The 15,541-nt window shown below is 37.9% G+C and overlaps 1 protein-coding gene across 1 annotated transcript; it reads right to left on the minus strand.

Annotated features, from left to right (window-relative positions):
- Window positions 1-8,808: 8,808 nt before the first annotated feature.
- On the minus strand, window positions 8,809-15,214 carry LOC121392468 (scoloptoxin SSD20-like). Its single transcript, XM_041523665.1, has 3 exons — window positions 14,933-15,214; window positions 12,951-13,064; window positions 8,809-9,328 (listed from the first exon to the last, which is right to left on the minus strand). Exons 1-3 carry the CDS (start codon window positions 15,212-15,214, stop codon window positions 9,179-9,181), a joined length of 546 nt encoding a protein of 181 aa, XP_041379599.1. The 3' UTR covers window positions 8,809-9,178.
- Window positions 15,215-15,541: the final 327 nt, after the last annotated feature.

The raw sequence follows: 15,541 nt of genomic DNA on the forward strand, positions 1-15,541 counted from the left end.
CATCTGGGTAAAAACAAATTGCAATTTTATTTCATCTAGTACCAATGTGTCAAGTAGCCTTGTGCTTGAAACATGTATGGGGTACCTGTAAAAAAAAGTACTCGAATTTTGTGAGAAACTAGGGTAGTCATAGACGCTACCCGTTATCTCAGAAACGAGCAGCTTGACCCCCATTTTTTTCTGATTCACTTTAAGTGTAAGGGGTGGTAGTATTTATATCCGTGGCGTTTATGTCGGTTGATACGTTGCAGGTAGGAGTTTTAGCCACATATGTTACTATTGTCGTCTATGGGATTTGATTTGGTAGTATACACCCTTAACGTGTGTTTTTGATGTTTTGGTGGTTGTGGTTTTGTTTTGTTTTATACTAATATATTAGTGAAACAATTATATACAACATTTTATCTGGATCCACAGGCCCAATATAGTAACAAAAAAGGGAAAAAAAGTAGAAAAGACAATCTACCCTACCTAATTAGTTTTCGGTACCATAGGCTTACGGGCTCTCATTTTTGTAGGGGGTGGGGGGAGGCAGGATTTTCCCCGAATTAAACCAACATGCCCGAATCTGGATAACAACATTTATTCATATTAGCAATACGAATGGTAGAAAAGCTTTGAAATGCGGTAGCCGGTAGAACTGTAAAGAAATCGGTAGCCTACCGCGTGAAAGAAAGAAAGAAAGAAATGCGGTAGCCGGTAGAACTGTAAAGAAATCGGTAGCCTACCGCGTGAAAGAAAGAAAGAAAGAAATGCGGTAGCCGGTAGAACTGTAAAGAAATCGGTAGCCTACCGCGTGAAAGAAAGAAAGAAAGAAATGCGGTAGCCGGTAGAACTGTAAAGAAATCGGTAGCCTACCGCGTGAAAGAAAGAAACTGTAAAGAAATCGGTAGCCTACCGCGTGAAAGAAAGAAAGAAAGAAATGCGGTAGCCGGTAGAACTGTAAAGAAATCGGTAGCCTACCGCGTGAAAGAAAGAAAGAAAGAAATGTTTTATTTAACGACGCACACAACACATTTTATTTTACGGTTATACGGCGTCGGACTTATGGTTAAGAACCACACAGATATGGAGAAAGGAAACCCGCTGCCGTCACTACATGAGCTACTCTTTTCGATTAGCAGCAAGGGATCTTTTATATGCACCATCCCACAGACAGGATAGCACATACCACGGCCTTTGGTCGTGGTGCACTGGCTGGAACGAGAAATAGCCCAAAGGGCCCACCGACGGGGATCGATCCCACACCGACCGCGAATCTGGCGGGCGCTTTACCACTAGGCTACGTCTCGCCCCTAGTGTTAGGTAGTTCACATTTCTTAATACCTGTAATTTTACCTATCTTTGAATTTTTATCAATAAATACATAAAACCTGTTGTGGAAGTTACGCGTCAAAATTCGTGGAAAAATCATTTCATTGGTCGATGACGTAACAAACGTTTTACAAAACAAAGACGAATATAGCATTCAAAGCGTGTATTTGTTTATAAACATGTTTGACACATGGCCATCATATTAACATATATTCGTGTTTGTTTTGTAAAACTTCGTTTAGTTATTGGCCAATAATATGAGCTGGAACATTCTGTCCGATTTTTTACCCTTAACTACCACAATTCCCGTGCTCGACAGAATGTTTTTAGGTACTGTGTCCATTATTTAATTTGTTTGCAGAAAAAATAAAGTGAACGAAAAATGTGTAAGTATACAACATGATCTACTTTGATATTCTGCGTCTTCTGCTCTACAGGTTTTTAGCAGGTAGTCGATTATTTCGTAAATAAGAGATATTTGAGAAATAAGAAAATCGCACCAAAATGGCGAGTGATGGACCTTGTATCTTTTATATTGCAGGAATAGAAATTTTTGGTATATGTAAATACACGTTAAGTGGCAATAAACCAAAAAGTTGGCAAAGATTTCCGCTCTAATACCACAACAATCCTATGTTTGACGTCAAATACCTTTACATCGATCATTTTTGAGTTAACTGATTAAAAAAAAATCCACATATTAATCACTAATACACATACTACAGAAAGAAATCCGACAGCACCCACATTCAGCTACGCTTCGTGACACTCCGTCGCAAGAATTACAAAGCTCGGTGACCTATTTCGTGACGTATATCACGTGATCGCCCACTAGGCGATTCCGCCTTGTGCAACAGTTACAGGGGCCGTATCATACCAAGCGACGTTACAACATGGAAGAGTTGGCTAATGGTTTCCTCTCTAACACAGTGATAAAATTACCAAATATTTGACATCCAATAGCCGATGATTAATGAAACAATGTGCTGTAGTGGTGTCGTTACACAAAACAAACTTTTTTGGTGAGTGTCGGGCACTTGTTGTTTTTGAGACGGCCCCTGGAAGACGGAATGGCTGAGTGGGCGATCGTGTGACGCATCGTCACGATATAGGTCGGCGAACTTAGAATTCTGCTGTCCGGAGTTTGCCGAAGCTTAGCTGAATGTGGGTGCTGTCGGGTTTCTTTCTGTAGTGTGTGTATTAGTGATTAATATCTGAATTTCTTTTAATCAATCAACTCGAAAATGATCGATGTAAAGGTATTTCACGTCAAACATAGGATTGTTGTGGTATTAAAGCGGAAATTTTTGCCAACTTTTTGGTTGTCGGGAATTGCCAACAAAATACATAGCTTGGTCTCTGTCTGTAATGAGAGCGTATTTATGTCCAAATGTCCGTCTAGCTCTCTTACAGTCAGAGTACTCGGGCTAACCGATATACAACAAATTTTGAATTTTATTCATGTATAGGCCTGCTAATCTGTGTCAAGTGCCTGCGTCCAACCACTACTTAGTGGCGAGGGTGAGTACTCACTCCATCCGACCACCACCAGTGATGGAGTGAGTTTGGTCTGTCTCTCCAAGCGGTGGAATGGCCTGTACAACCAGGGACTGGCCTCAGATTACAGTTATCTTCCCATTTGGAAATTTGTCCGCGCAAGTAGTCTGCTGTTTGACTGTGATTATTTCATGGCAGACAGCTATGAAGTGGCAACTATTTGACTGAAGTGACAGGGGAGAGCATGTAGTTTAGAGGGCGTGTTTGTTTAAACCAATATCCTGGGAGAAAGAGCTGGACAACAGGGGTTGTCCTTTTCAGGGTATGTGTCCCCCAGGCAGGCAAAGGTATATACAAATATCAACGGGCCTGCTGATATTAATAAAAATGTTACAGCCACTAAGGCTATATAGAAACATACAGCGAAATTAATTGTGGTCTGTTGCCGACTCCTAATACCGGAAATGGACAACGCAGCTCTACATACATGTAGTCAACAAGATTGTCAAAGGCCAGGACTACCCAGTCGTCGCGAGAGCGCTAACTGCTACGCGCTACCAACGCCACATGTATTCCACTGCTTGATGTCCGTCACTTCTTGGGATCGCCGTAGCGCCAACCTTTCTACAAAAACGTTCGCCTCCAGGTAAGGGCTTAGTCGGATTTTAAACTTTTTGACTGTCCTTCAAAATTTTATGTTTATTATTATTTTTATTTATTTTTTGTAAATAGTCCGACGTAATTTATTTTTGGCTGCCAGTCTAAATTGCTCAGATCACCTTAAAACGTTTTCGGCCTGACTACTCTAATGTTTGTTTTTTTAGATTTTAAATTTTTCTGCCAGACGTTAGAATGAATCAGCTATTTCGTTTTGGCCTTAGGTCTCTGACCTAACTACTAAATTTGTATTCCAAATTCCTCTTGTTCCAAACTTACCCTCTTCCCCCCCCCCCCCCCCCCCCCCTTTTTCCTGGCCCGGACTTAGTCACTGGTGATGTCAGAGGTTGAGACCGAGACAGGCGTCTTCGAAACCTTAGTGGTTTATGAGCGCATAAAACGGGTTTCTCTCTCTCACCTTATGGCCTGTGGATCACAATTTTGTCCCGTGACCTATGATTTGTTTTTTAATGTGAAAATTTCAAGATGTAATGATGTAACGGGGAATAAATATTTGGCCGTTTGTATATAAATAACACATTTTATCTATTACTATTACTATTTATTTTAGGATTATATTTATTTTATAATAGGATATTCTCAATTTGCGTTGAGAATATCATATTGGTGCATTAGACAAATCCTTTTATGGTTGTTTCTCGCCATACTGGCTAGGGACGAGCCATTGGTTGATTCTATCCAATGGCTATGTGTATTTGGTGTCACGTGATCGTGAGTCAGGTCCGTGCAGCGCTGAGTGTAGACAGTCACAGTACACGTTACATACTTACGACTTGCCTTTGCCTTTTCCTTTTCCGGAGCCTTTCGTTATCTTCAGACTTCCTTTTGGCACTTACAGGTTTGACTAATATGCATGTATTAATTGTTATAATGTTTATCTCATTATTTTAGATATATGTAAATGTAATACATAATGTGGAAAAGTGTTTTTAACGTCCATAATCAATGCTAAGTAAATACGTTTTAAATATTGAATTCACTAAAACACACTAAACGAATAAATATATATATGGACGAGTTAACTTTATCAACAGTAATAAAGTAAAGGCGTTGGATATATACTATTAAACTAGGGACCGCGGACACTTTTTAAATATGACAAGAATGATATTGATTGTTTGTTATACTGAAGAAATACCTTTAAAAGAATTAAAAAAAAAAAAAAAAAAAAAAAAAAAAAATTCAATTAGCCATGTAGTTAGGATGTTTAAAAGTTTTTTTTACACATTAAGTATATAGTCAAAGTTGACATTTTTATCATGAAGTGGCAACAGCGGGTTTCCTCTCACAATATATGTGTGGTTCTTGACCATATGTCTGACGCCATATAACCGTAAATGAAATGTGTCGAGTGCGTCGTTAAATAAAACATTTCCTTCCTTCCTTCCTTCCACTTTAATAGTTAATATTTTTTCCAGTGACATTTTGTCCTACATCCGTTAATATCCGCCATCTTGGATTGTAGTAAACACACATACAGAAAGATGTTGTTAAAGTCGCACACCCTAGTTTCAGCCCGCGAAAATTATAATTTTGGTTAATCTACAAACCTGTAACACACTTAGATCACGTTTTTATAAAATGGAGTAAAAAAGAAGGTTTTATATCAATAAATACCATGGGCATCCCGTGACTCAATTACTTGAAATAATTTTGAAAGTTAGTATTCTGATGTCACCGGTAGATGTCGCTCGAAGCACAAAAATGCCTATGTCACGACAAATCTCCCAGAGTGCACACAGACTTTGGATGCGTTCCTTTCACCTCTCCTGGGCATGTTCCAACTGTTCTGTCCTCTACAGATATCGTAAGACTTATTGGTTTTAAGGGTTTGTAACGTTTTGTATTGAGATACTTACTTGTCTGAACTTTATTGTTAATGAAAATGTGCACGAACTGTGAAGAAAAACCTCACAAATGAACGACAAGCAAACGACAACAAATCGGATGTTGATTGCGCGAACCGTGAACGAGAAAACAAACCGAACCAAAATGATAACTGTCACGTGGTATACCAACATCTGTGACGTTGAAACGGGAATATCCCCTCTAAAAATAGATTGGACCTCGTCTGCTCAACGGTTTTTTCTCAGTGGCGCGTGCGTTTTTAAGAAATACAAAAAATGCATTTCGTGGTATTACAAACATCAGGATTACCAGGATTACCAAAAAATACTTCAGGAGAATGGAAATGTATATTCTAAATAATAAAATGTAAGTAAAGTGTAATATTATTTGTGAAAAATGGGTTTAATAGCGAAAAACAGCGGCGTAATGGTTAACAACTAGGGCGTGTCCCTTTAACGGGCGATCACAGTTATACAATAAATCAAAACATCTAAATTGTGTCATGTACTGCAAGAGTAATAAATTAAATATAATTACCTCACAAAAATAAATACTTGCAATAACGACAACAACACTATTTTTCAATAATTAAATGCGGTATCGCTACTTTTTCACTTTGCCACTAAATAAAACGTAAAGTGGCAAGTAACATGAGTTCTATATTTGTTATAAAGTTTTATCAATGTATTTTATACCTATTACAAGTACTGGTATTCTTCCAATATTAAACAATAAATGTTTTATAGACGTTAACTAACATGTGCTTTTCAAACCTTACATTCGGCGATGGTGTAACAGATGTGAGTGGCGCTACCAGTCTTCCGGTGCGGTCTCTAATTAAACGTATAAATATAGATAGAGGCGCAAGTTAATTGTATAAGCAGAATTAGTGATTAGTGTTGGATGAAGAGATGTCTAATTGCTGTAGTTTTATTATCCATTTGAGTGTTAGCTTATATTTTACCCATTTATTCACAGTGTTATCATCCTATACGGTTCATCGCCCACAGCGAAGGTGTGTATTAGTAGTATTGTCTATTTCTGTATTACATGCAATTCTTGCAGCGAAGGTGTTTCACGTGCGTCTTGACCAACGTACGTGACTTGTTTCACCTGCGCTGTAACAGAGTATTTTATGTATATATATTTTCTTTTTGAAAATCGAACGTTCCGGTTTGTATTTTGTAATGGTTTTTATTTTAATGTTTGTCATACAAACCCGAACGTTATTGTTTTATATTGACAGCATTTGAAATGGGGAAGTTGTTTGTTTTGTAATCGAGTGACGTTGTCAATAATGTTGCCAAGTCTTTACTGCTTGTTGTATTTTTTTTTTATAACCGCATATAATTATCTTAAATGCATGTAATTATTTTGATTGTTTTTGGCACTAATGTCGCCGAAACGTATATGTATATTTTTGAAGGAAAGTATTATGCCAGTAACTTGGCATAATTGTGTGATAATGGTTTAAATGAATATGTATATTGCTATGTAATATGACATATGTAATTTATTTTTATGATTAAGTCAGTTGTTAATTATTATTACTGTCAGTGTATTTATCGTTTGTAATTATTTTTACAGAACCACGCGTATGGTGTGAATAAACCCTCGAACCCTTCCCAGCCTTGTTGTGGGTTTTTTGGGGAATACTATCGAGTAGGCTACAATGACTTAAATTTTGACCGAATAGTATCATTTTCCCTTAAAGTATGTGATCTGAAAAATATCACATATTTTGATTGCACTGGAAATGTAACATGGAAATGTAACATTATATATATATATATATATAAACAGAATATTAATAGAATATTTCACCGTTGTGAGGTACATGTATAGATAAGGCATTTCCAACCCGAGGGACAAAATGTTTTTTTCTGAGGGCCGAGGTTTACCAAGGCCCTTACAAATTTTTTTTTTCCCTCAGGTTGAAATTGCCTTTTTCTCTCATCCTCAGGTAAATGGAACAGAGCTATCCCATGAAAGAAAGCCGTGTAAGAAATTTCTATCCTACATGGGATATCACGCGCTTGCGTTTAACATGACGTCGTTCGTAATATATGACGACATATTAATGTGATGTGGTGACGTGAGGTCATTAGACACAGTTTTAAATTAATCTTTTGATATTAAAACCTTCATTTTAAAAGCTATCGTGTTAATTTGTAGTGTTAAATTTTATTTAACACATGAAACAAACACGATAAATACGATAGTGTAGTTTATTTTTGATAAAATGGTCAAGGTCGAAATTGTTATGGTCCTGATGAAGTGTTTGTAATACTTGATTATATCAATGTCATAAGGTATTTTTCAAGAAGCATATGATACAAATTAAGCTGTAACAGTATTTTTGTACTTATTTTTACATTTTCGTCATGTAGTTTCGTGTTTTAAAATTTGCATTATGGGTGGGGTAAAATCCTCACTTCGTCCTGGCCGGGAATAAAACGCGAATTAAAATGCTTAGGATAGGGTGCTGTTAAAACAAAATAAAACAAAACAAAAATAATACTGGATGTTTATCGGACATTGGGCTTTCAACCACAGTGACTAACTCAATGCAGTAACCATCGTATCATGTACTATAGTGTCATTGGGAAATGGTTTAGTATTCTGTCATCATGTACCTATGCTCGGGTGTACTTTTTCTATCCCACATGACCACATATGATGGAGTCATATGGTAATTGATTCTTTTTCTTGCCCATTTAATTACAGTAACAAAATATTAATTTTGTAAGCTACGTACGGGTTTGTTTATTGTTGAACGATTCGTAAACATTTCACCTACAAACAATGAAACTCATTTAATCATACGCTGAAAAAATATAGTCCATCTTATTCAACGACATAAAAATACAACTTAACAATAAATATAAAGTTGAAACTATTAATTTGTTTAAATATTTTTAAAACAATGATACAACCTGAAATGGAAACAGAATTTTGAAAACCATGATTTATGACGTCAATCGTCGTAAAACATGAGTTATGACGTCACGCGTGTGTAGAAATCGTCTAGCTGGTCAGACAGATTTATCTAGCCCTAGATCACCTTAAAACTTTATTAATTTTTTTGGATTTTAACTTTTTTTCTGCCAGACATGTTACAATGAATCAGCTATGAATCAGACAGATTTTTTTAGTACCGTGCAAAAGCTGGATAACCCTGTGCAGTGGGCAAGAAATTATATATATATATATATATATATATATATATATATATATATATATATATATATATATATATATATATCATCGTTGTGAGGTATAGATAAGGCTATTCCAACCCGAGGGACAAAAACATTTCGTCCCGAGGGTTGGAATTGCCCTATCTATACCTTACAGCGGTGATTGATTCTTTTTCTTGCCCATTTAACTACAGTAACAAAACATTAATTTTGTAAGCTATGGTCTGTTTATTGTAGAACGATTCGTATACATTTCACCTGCAAACTCATTTAATCATACGCGGAAAAATATAGTCCACCTTATGCAACGACATAAATATGTAATGTTCAGCTTATCAATAAATATAAAGTTGAAAATATTTATTTGTTTAAAACAATGATGCAAAGTGAAATGTCAAAAAGAATTTTGAAAACAATGAGTTATGACGTCAATCGTCGTAAAACATGAGTTATGACGTCACGCGTATGCAGAAATCGTCTATCCCTCGGGTCGGACAGATTTATCTAGCCCTAGGATCAGACAGATTTTTCTAGCACCGTGCAAAAGCTGGATAACCCTGTTCAGTGGGCAAGAATACTTTGTATTTCGCATTAGTTCATGACGTCACAGGATGAACAGACGACATTGCAGCTCTAAATGTTTAATATCCGTCTGGTATTCCGTATTTCCTATAGTCGCTGTTAACTGTGATCTTATTAGTCGCCTTCTGTAGAACAGCTTGAACGAAACTTTTAGCCGTTGGATACATCTTGATGTCATGACCTTTGGCCTTTAGTCCGTCGAGTATATACTGGAACAAAATATGCATCAGAATTAACAAATATTTTTGTATTGGAATTTACACTTTGTTATGAACTGACAGGAATATAGAGGATTCGTTACGAGTGGGGTTTTAAATATGGAATATATCAACCGAATCTGTTAATCGGTATTTGTTGAGGCTCCGCGAAGACAAAATTAATATCTCGTAACTAAACGAGGTTGATATTTTACATATTAAAAACACAAGTAACGAATTTTATTTATCCTATAACGATTCTAAAATAACATTTTAATTCGATATTTAGCCTACGTCGGTAATATGATGTCATCGCGATGAGCAGAAATATAGTTTGACATACCGCACTTTAACTAAATCTTATCTGTCTTGTTGGCTAGTAAACAAATGACCCATTAACAGCAATTTTGGTCAATAATAACCGTGTTAATAATCTCTATTTATCATGCAACCATGCTTCCTGTGACCTGATAACCCCTGCCTGATAATTCGAAGTGCTATTATGTCACTGTCTGATAACTCCTCCGTTGCTAGCTTGATAACCTTACCGTTGCTATGTGTTATCAGGTGCCTAATTCACTAAAACCTCGCAACTTTGCGATCTCGGAGTGCAATGGTAAAAGACTTGCAAAGAGGATGCTTTGTTGTCTAGCAGAGCCTAAGAGAGATTTGTGAATTAGGCCCCAGGGCCCTGTTCCACGAAGCGATCTTAGCCCTAAGATCAACTTAAGTGCATAGGGTAGCTATGCGCTTAAGGTAATCTTAGGGCTAAGGTGGCTTCGTGGGACGGGGTCCAGGTCACAAGGAAATGAGTTGTGTGAATGACGGATGTTTGTTCAATTTTCAGATAGGTCTTTTCCTCGTTTTCAAACATCCATTGACAGCAATAATTGCTGAACTGCGTAAATAAATAAAGCATTCACACTTCCTGTAACATCAAATTATCTCTTATTCTGCAATTCTCCATTATTCGCAACCATTCGGAACTAGCCAGCGTTTTGAATTAAATATTTTGAAACAAAAAAGCAAGTAGCTTACTGCAAAGAATGTTTACATTGGAAGATCGTCTGACGTCACAGTGACTAGCAGCCAGTGACGTGGATCTTCTTTGATGTAGGTCACACATTGACTTGCGTTTATTACCACAGTAAACGGAACACAAATTGTAATGTTGTCACACAGACTTTGAAATATAATCAAAATAGTTTATTTAAAATTTGGAAACAATTAACCTTTTGCCTGGCTATGCCATTCCCAAATGGTTTCGGGCAACTGCTGTTATCAGACTTCCGGAAGTAGTTTCTACACGATAATACTAATAGTTTTTATACCGCTTTTGACAGAAACATATTACAAAAATATAACTTGAAAGGGGTGCATGATACAAAAAGTATCAGGATACTTCAGTTTAATATCGTGGTTATTTGGCTCGGTTCGATAACTGTTTAACAGTATCGCTGAAACTCGCCTGTTACACCGTTATCTAAACCTCGATATCAAAACGTAGTAACCTGATATTCTGTACAATATTTATCTCAAATGGGTTTATGACATGGATATTCGGGGGGGGGGGGGGGGGGGGGGGGGGGGGCAACTGAGTACTTAATAGTCTAAAACTCCTTAAACATTTAAGAAGAGAATTTTCTTTAAGTTTCTATAATGCTTTCCGGATTTTTTTTTGTTCCCCCCCCCCCCCCCTCGCTAGCTAAGGCCCTGATATTATGGCGTCGTTATAGGAATATAAAACCTTTGTATGTAATGATATATTTTATTGCATTTAAGAAAAGTTTGTGTATTGAAATTAACAAAATCTTATGTATTAAAATTATATATATATATATATATATATATATATATATATATATATATATATATATATATATATATATAGACAATAGTTTACGTTCTAATTAGAGAGATAACTCTACTGTAATTTTCGATTTTCTGACGTATATCGGTGGTTTTACTGTCGCAAATTGAGTTTTATTGCGAAATTGCTTCTGCAGGCACGGCTTAAGCAAGTAGACATTTGGGGGTGGGGGGTGTGACTGAGATCGAGGGTGCAAAGCAACGTTTCTAGGGGGTTCTGTGGTATCCTCCCCCTTAAAACTTTGAAAACTAGATGTCCTGAAATGCAATTTCCTCCATTCTACCTTAAGATTTACTACCAATAATATTTTATATTCAGAATTATTGGGGGGAGGGGCGAGTCTTATCATTTGACATTTTAGTAAAGATCCAATCAGATTCTTTCTTACAAATGTGTTGAGTTACAATATGTTATAATAATAAATAATTGAAAAGTACCCAAACATGCAAAAGCATCACATAATGCCGGAGTGGGATTTAGCTTAGTCGGTCGAGTGCTCGCTTTGGGTGCTTACGTCGCAGGATCAAACCAACTCAGTGGATCCATTCAATTGATTGGGGGTTTTCTCGTTCCCACCAGCGCATTACAACTAGTCAAAGACCGTGGTGTGTGCTTTCCTGTTTGTGGGAATGTGCATATGCAAGATCCCTTGCTGCATGTTTAGTTTCCTCTGATGGCTATATGTCTGAATTACCAAATGTTTCGACATCCAATAGCCGATGATTAATGAATCATTGTGCTCTAGTGGTGTCGTGAAACAACACAAACTTAACCTTTCACATAATGCGATAACGTTGGTTTACTCGGATCAGGGGCGGATCAGGCGCGGATCCAAGAAATGTTTTTCGAACGGGGGGGGGGGGGGGGTGTGGAGCGCTAAGTGGAAACTGGGTACATGAACTAACATAAAAAAAGGGCATCGAAATGAACGAGGTAAAAAGGGGAACTTGAATGTGTTAAGGGGGCGGGTGCTCCTGCACCCCCTCCCCACTCCCCCTGAATCTGCCCCTTCGGATCTATTAAATCATCGCAGTATGGGATGACACAGGTCGCGACCTTGACCAAATAGTGGTAGTTTAAAATGAGCTAGGGTGTCGTTAAACCGTTCAAAGCCTGTTTATAACTTACACACGTGTAACTACGTACATTTACAATGTTTGACTTACACGCGTGTAACTACGTACATTTACAATGTTTGACTTACACGCGTGTAACTACGTACATTTACAATGTTTGACTTACACACGTGTAACTACGTACATTTACAATGTTTGACTTACACACGTGTAACTAGGTACATTTACAATGTTTATAACTTACACACGTGTAACTACGTACATTTACAATGTTTGACTTACACGCGTGTAACTACGTACATTTACAATGTTTGACTTACACGCGTGTAACTACGTACATTTACAATGTTTGAACACCTGCGTTTAAAACAACACAGGCTTCGTAAATTCGTTCTATTTTTGTTTTCTCTCCATCTCCTGTCCAGATAACCCTCGGGTCAGGTCGGGTCAGGTCAGAGTATTGTGCGTGCACGTTCAGGGCAAGCTGTTGTAGCGCACGCCTGTCATGGAGTCTGAAACAGGCGGAGGGTGGTTTTGGTGTTTTGGAATTTTGAAATGTGTCGTAGGATTAATGCCAAGGGGCCTTAGGTGCGCATTTGGGTTTTTTTTAAAGAAATTAGGCACAAAGAAAGAAAGACAAAGAGGGAGATAACTCCCACCAACGTGAGCCTTCTAGACTAGCACTAACCTGCGGGAATCCCTCCTCTACGCGGAGCGATTTAGGAACGAGTTGGTGATGAATTCTGGGATAGTCGACGGCCGCCTTGATCCGCTTACTGAACCACAAAGCGCTTATGACAGTCTGCAGAGAAATACAACAGTATAATCATAAACTCATCACAATTAAGTATATACATGTATACAGTTGAATCCCGTTGGCTTGAACCATGTCGGTGTGTGTGTGGTGTGTGTGTTTGTACATACAGACATATATATATATATATATATATATATATATATATATGTATATATATCTCTATATACAGGCTTGTTTCGTGAGAGACTTTGAATTAGTCTCACTCATCAGATGTTATTTAATCTACAGCGATGTTTCGTATGTCATGTAGAGACAAATATACACTTTTAACGAATATATAACGAATATACTGTATGTAAAACGTTTGCGTCTTTCAACTCGAAAACGATGTGTATATGTATATATAATATATCGATATATATATATATATATATATATATATATATATATAATCACCAAATTTGGACCATTAAGACTAACGGCGTTATAATGAATTTGGTTGAGTATAGTATAACAACAATATGACAACAGTGTAATAACAGGCTGAACAAACGTAATAGTGTACTAATGACAGTGGTTCATTTTCGACCCTTTTTCAAAATGTTTTGTGATGATGTTAGGTTTCTTCTTGATATGCATGTATTTGTGATTAGTGTGTGAAATATTGGTTATCAGAGAACTCAAAGATCGTCTATGTGAAGTATTTAACGTCAAACAGGTAGATAGATAGATAGATAGATAGATAACTACTTTAACGTGCTCATATACCACTAGGGTTTCGAACACGCCCACCCAGAGTCTGACCTCCGATAAGGTCGGTGGCCTGACTCGGGATGGGGGGACGGGGAGGGTAGAGTTGAAAATGGGCAGAATGTTGAAAACAAATAGTAAAAAAGTTAATGGAATTTTTGAAAACAGCAATTAGTAAAAAAGTTAGCCAAAAATAAAAAGAATTGACTGGTCGGCCGAGTATTTATATAATTTGGAGTATTTCAGAAGGACAGTCCAAAAATAAATAAGAGAAAGAAGAGAGGATCGGACTATTTAATAATATTAAAAAACAGAAGGTAATTTTGACATAAAATTTTGAAAGCAGATCTAAAAGTTTAAAGCCGATCGATATGTCCACGTGAATGGCCTCGTTAAGGCCGTTAGGGTGCACAGCTTGTTGGGACGAGATGGGTTGCATCCCCCTATTTGAAGTCATTAGACCCCTAGTGATTGAAATACAGATCTTGTGAGTCTTTTAGGGTATAGTCTTTCGTCATGAAGGTGATTATAGTGCTGTGATACGAATGGTATCACTATTCAAAGTAAATTCTTCTTAGAGTGGGACGGTCAATCTTCCAGTGCTGCTAGGACAGACTCGGACATATACAGACTAAACGCGAAGAAACGTGACATTCTGCAGAATGGCCGTCATACGAGTCACGAAAAAACAAGTCGACATAGTCAGCCGGAGAAATGACGTGGGGGCAAGAAATCTCGCTAAAAAAGAATCCAACCTGGTGGCGCAGGCTGTCGAAACAGTAGAAAACTTCATGTCGCTGACAAAAACAACGGAATGAAGGATCCTCAAGTCGAGCACACGAAAGCACGTGCAGTGTGCACAAGCGAAACAAATACGTCTTACCGCGTCGAGCTCCAGACTTTTTTATTTTTTCTATTAACTTTTTTACTAATTGCTAATTTCAAAATTCTGCCCATTTTCAACTCTATACCCCCCCCCCCCCCCCCCCCCCCCCCCCCCAATCCCGAGTCAGGCCACCGATCTTATCGAAGGTCGGACTCGGGATGGGCGTGTTCGAAACCCTAGTGGTATATGGACACGTTAAACTAGATATCTATCTATCTAACCGGAGTATACCGACTATATTTCCGAAACCAGCCGAGGTATCGCGAACGTCACTTACCAGTGCCGAGCTGGTAATAATCCGAGTTCCCCCGGATGCTCCGACAACCATAGACACGTCGCCGTCGTCTTCGACGATGATGGACGGACACATGGACGATACGGGGCGCTTGCCGTGTTTGATGAAGTTGGAATCGGACGCGGGTATACCATAGCCGTTGGTTGTATTGGGCGTGGAGAAATCGTCCATCTCGTTGTTGTACACAATGCCGGTCTGCGCACCGACAACTTTAGAACCAAAACTGTAAACAGAAATGGGAAAATAGAAGCTGCCGACAGCCATATATATATATATTTACAGTATACTTTGTATATATATGTATATATATATGAGAGAGAGAGAGAGAGAGAGAGAGAGAGAGAGAGAGAGAGAGAGAGAGAGAGAGAGAGAGAGAGAGAGAGAGAGAGAGAGAGAGAGAGAGAAGAGAGAGAGAGAGGAGAGACTGAGAGAGAGAGACTGAGAGAGAGAGACTGAGAGACACTGAGACACTGAGAGAGAGAGAGAGACTGAGAGAGAGACTGAGAGAGAGAGAGAGAGAGAGAGAGAGAGAGAGAGAGAGAGAGAGAGAGAGAGAGAGAGAGAGAGAGAGAGAGAGACTGAGAGAGAGAG

The sequence above is a fragment of the Gigantopelta aegis genome, unplaced genomic scaffold, assembly GCF_016097555.1.
Source record: "Gigantopelta aegis isolate Gae_Host unplaced genomic scaffold, Gae_host_genome ctg3867_pilon_pilon:::debris, whole genome shotgun sequence".
NCBI classification, from domain to species: Eukaryota; Metazoa; Mollusca; class Gastropoda; order Neomphalida; family Peltospiridae; genus Gigantopelta; species Gigantopelta aegis.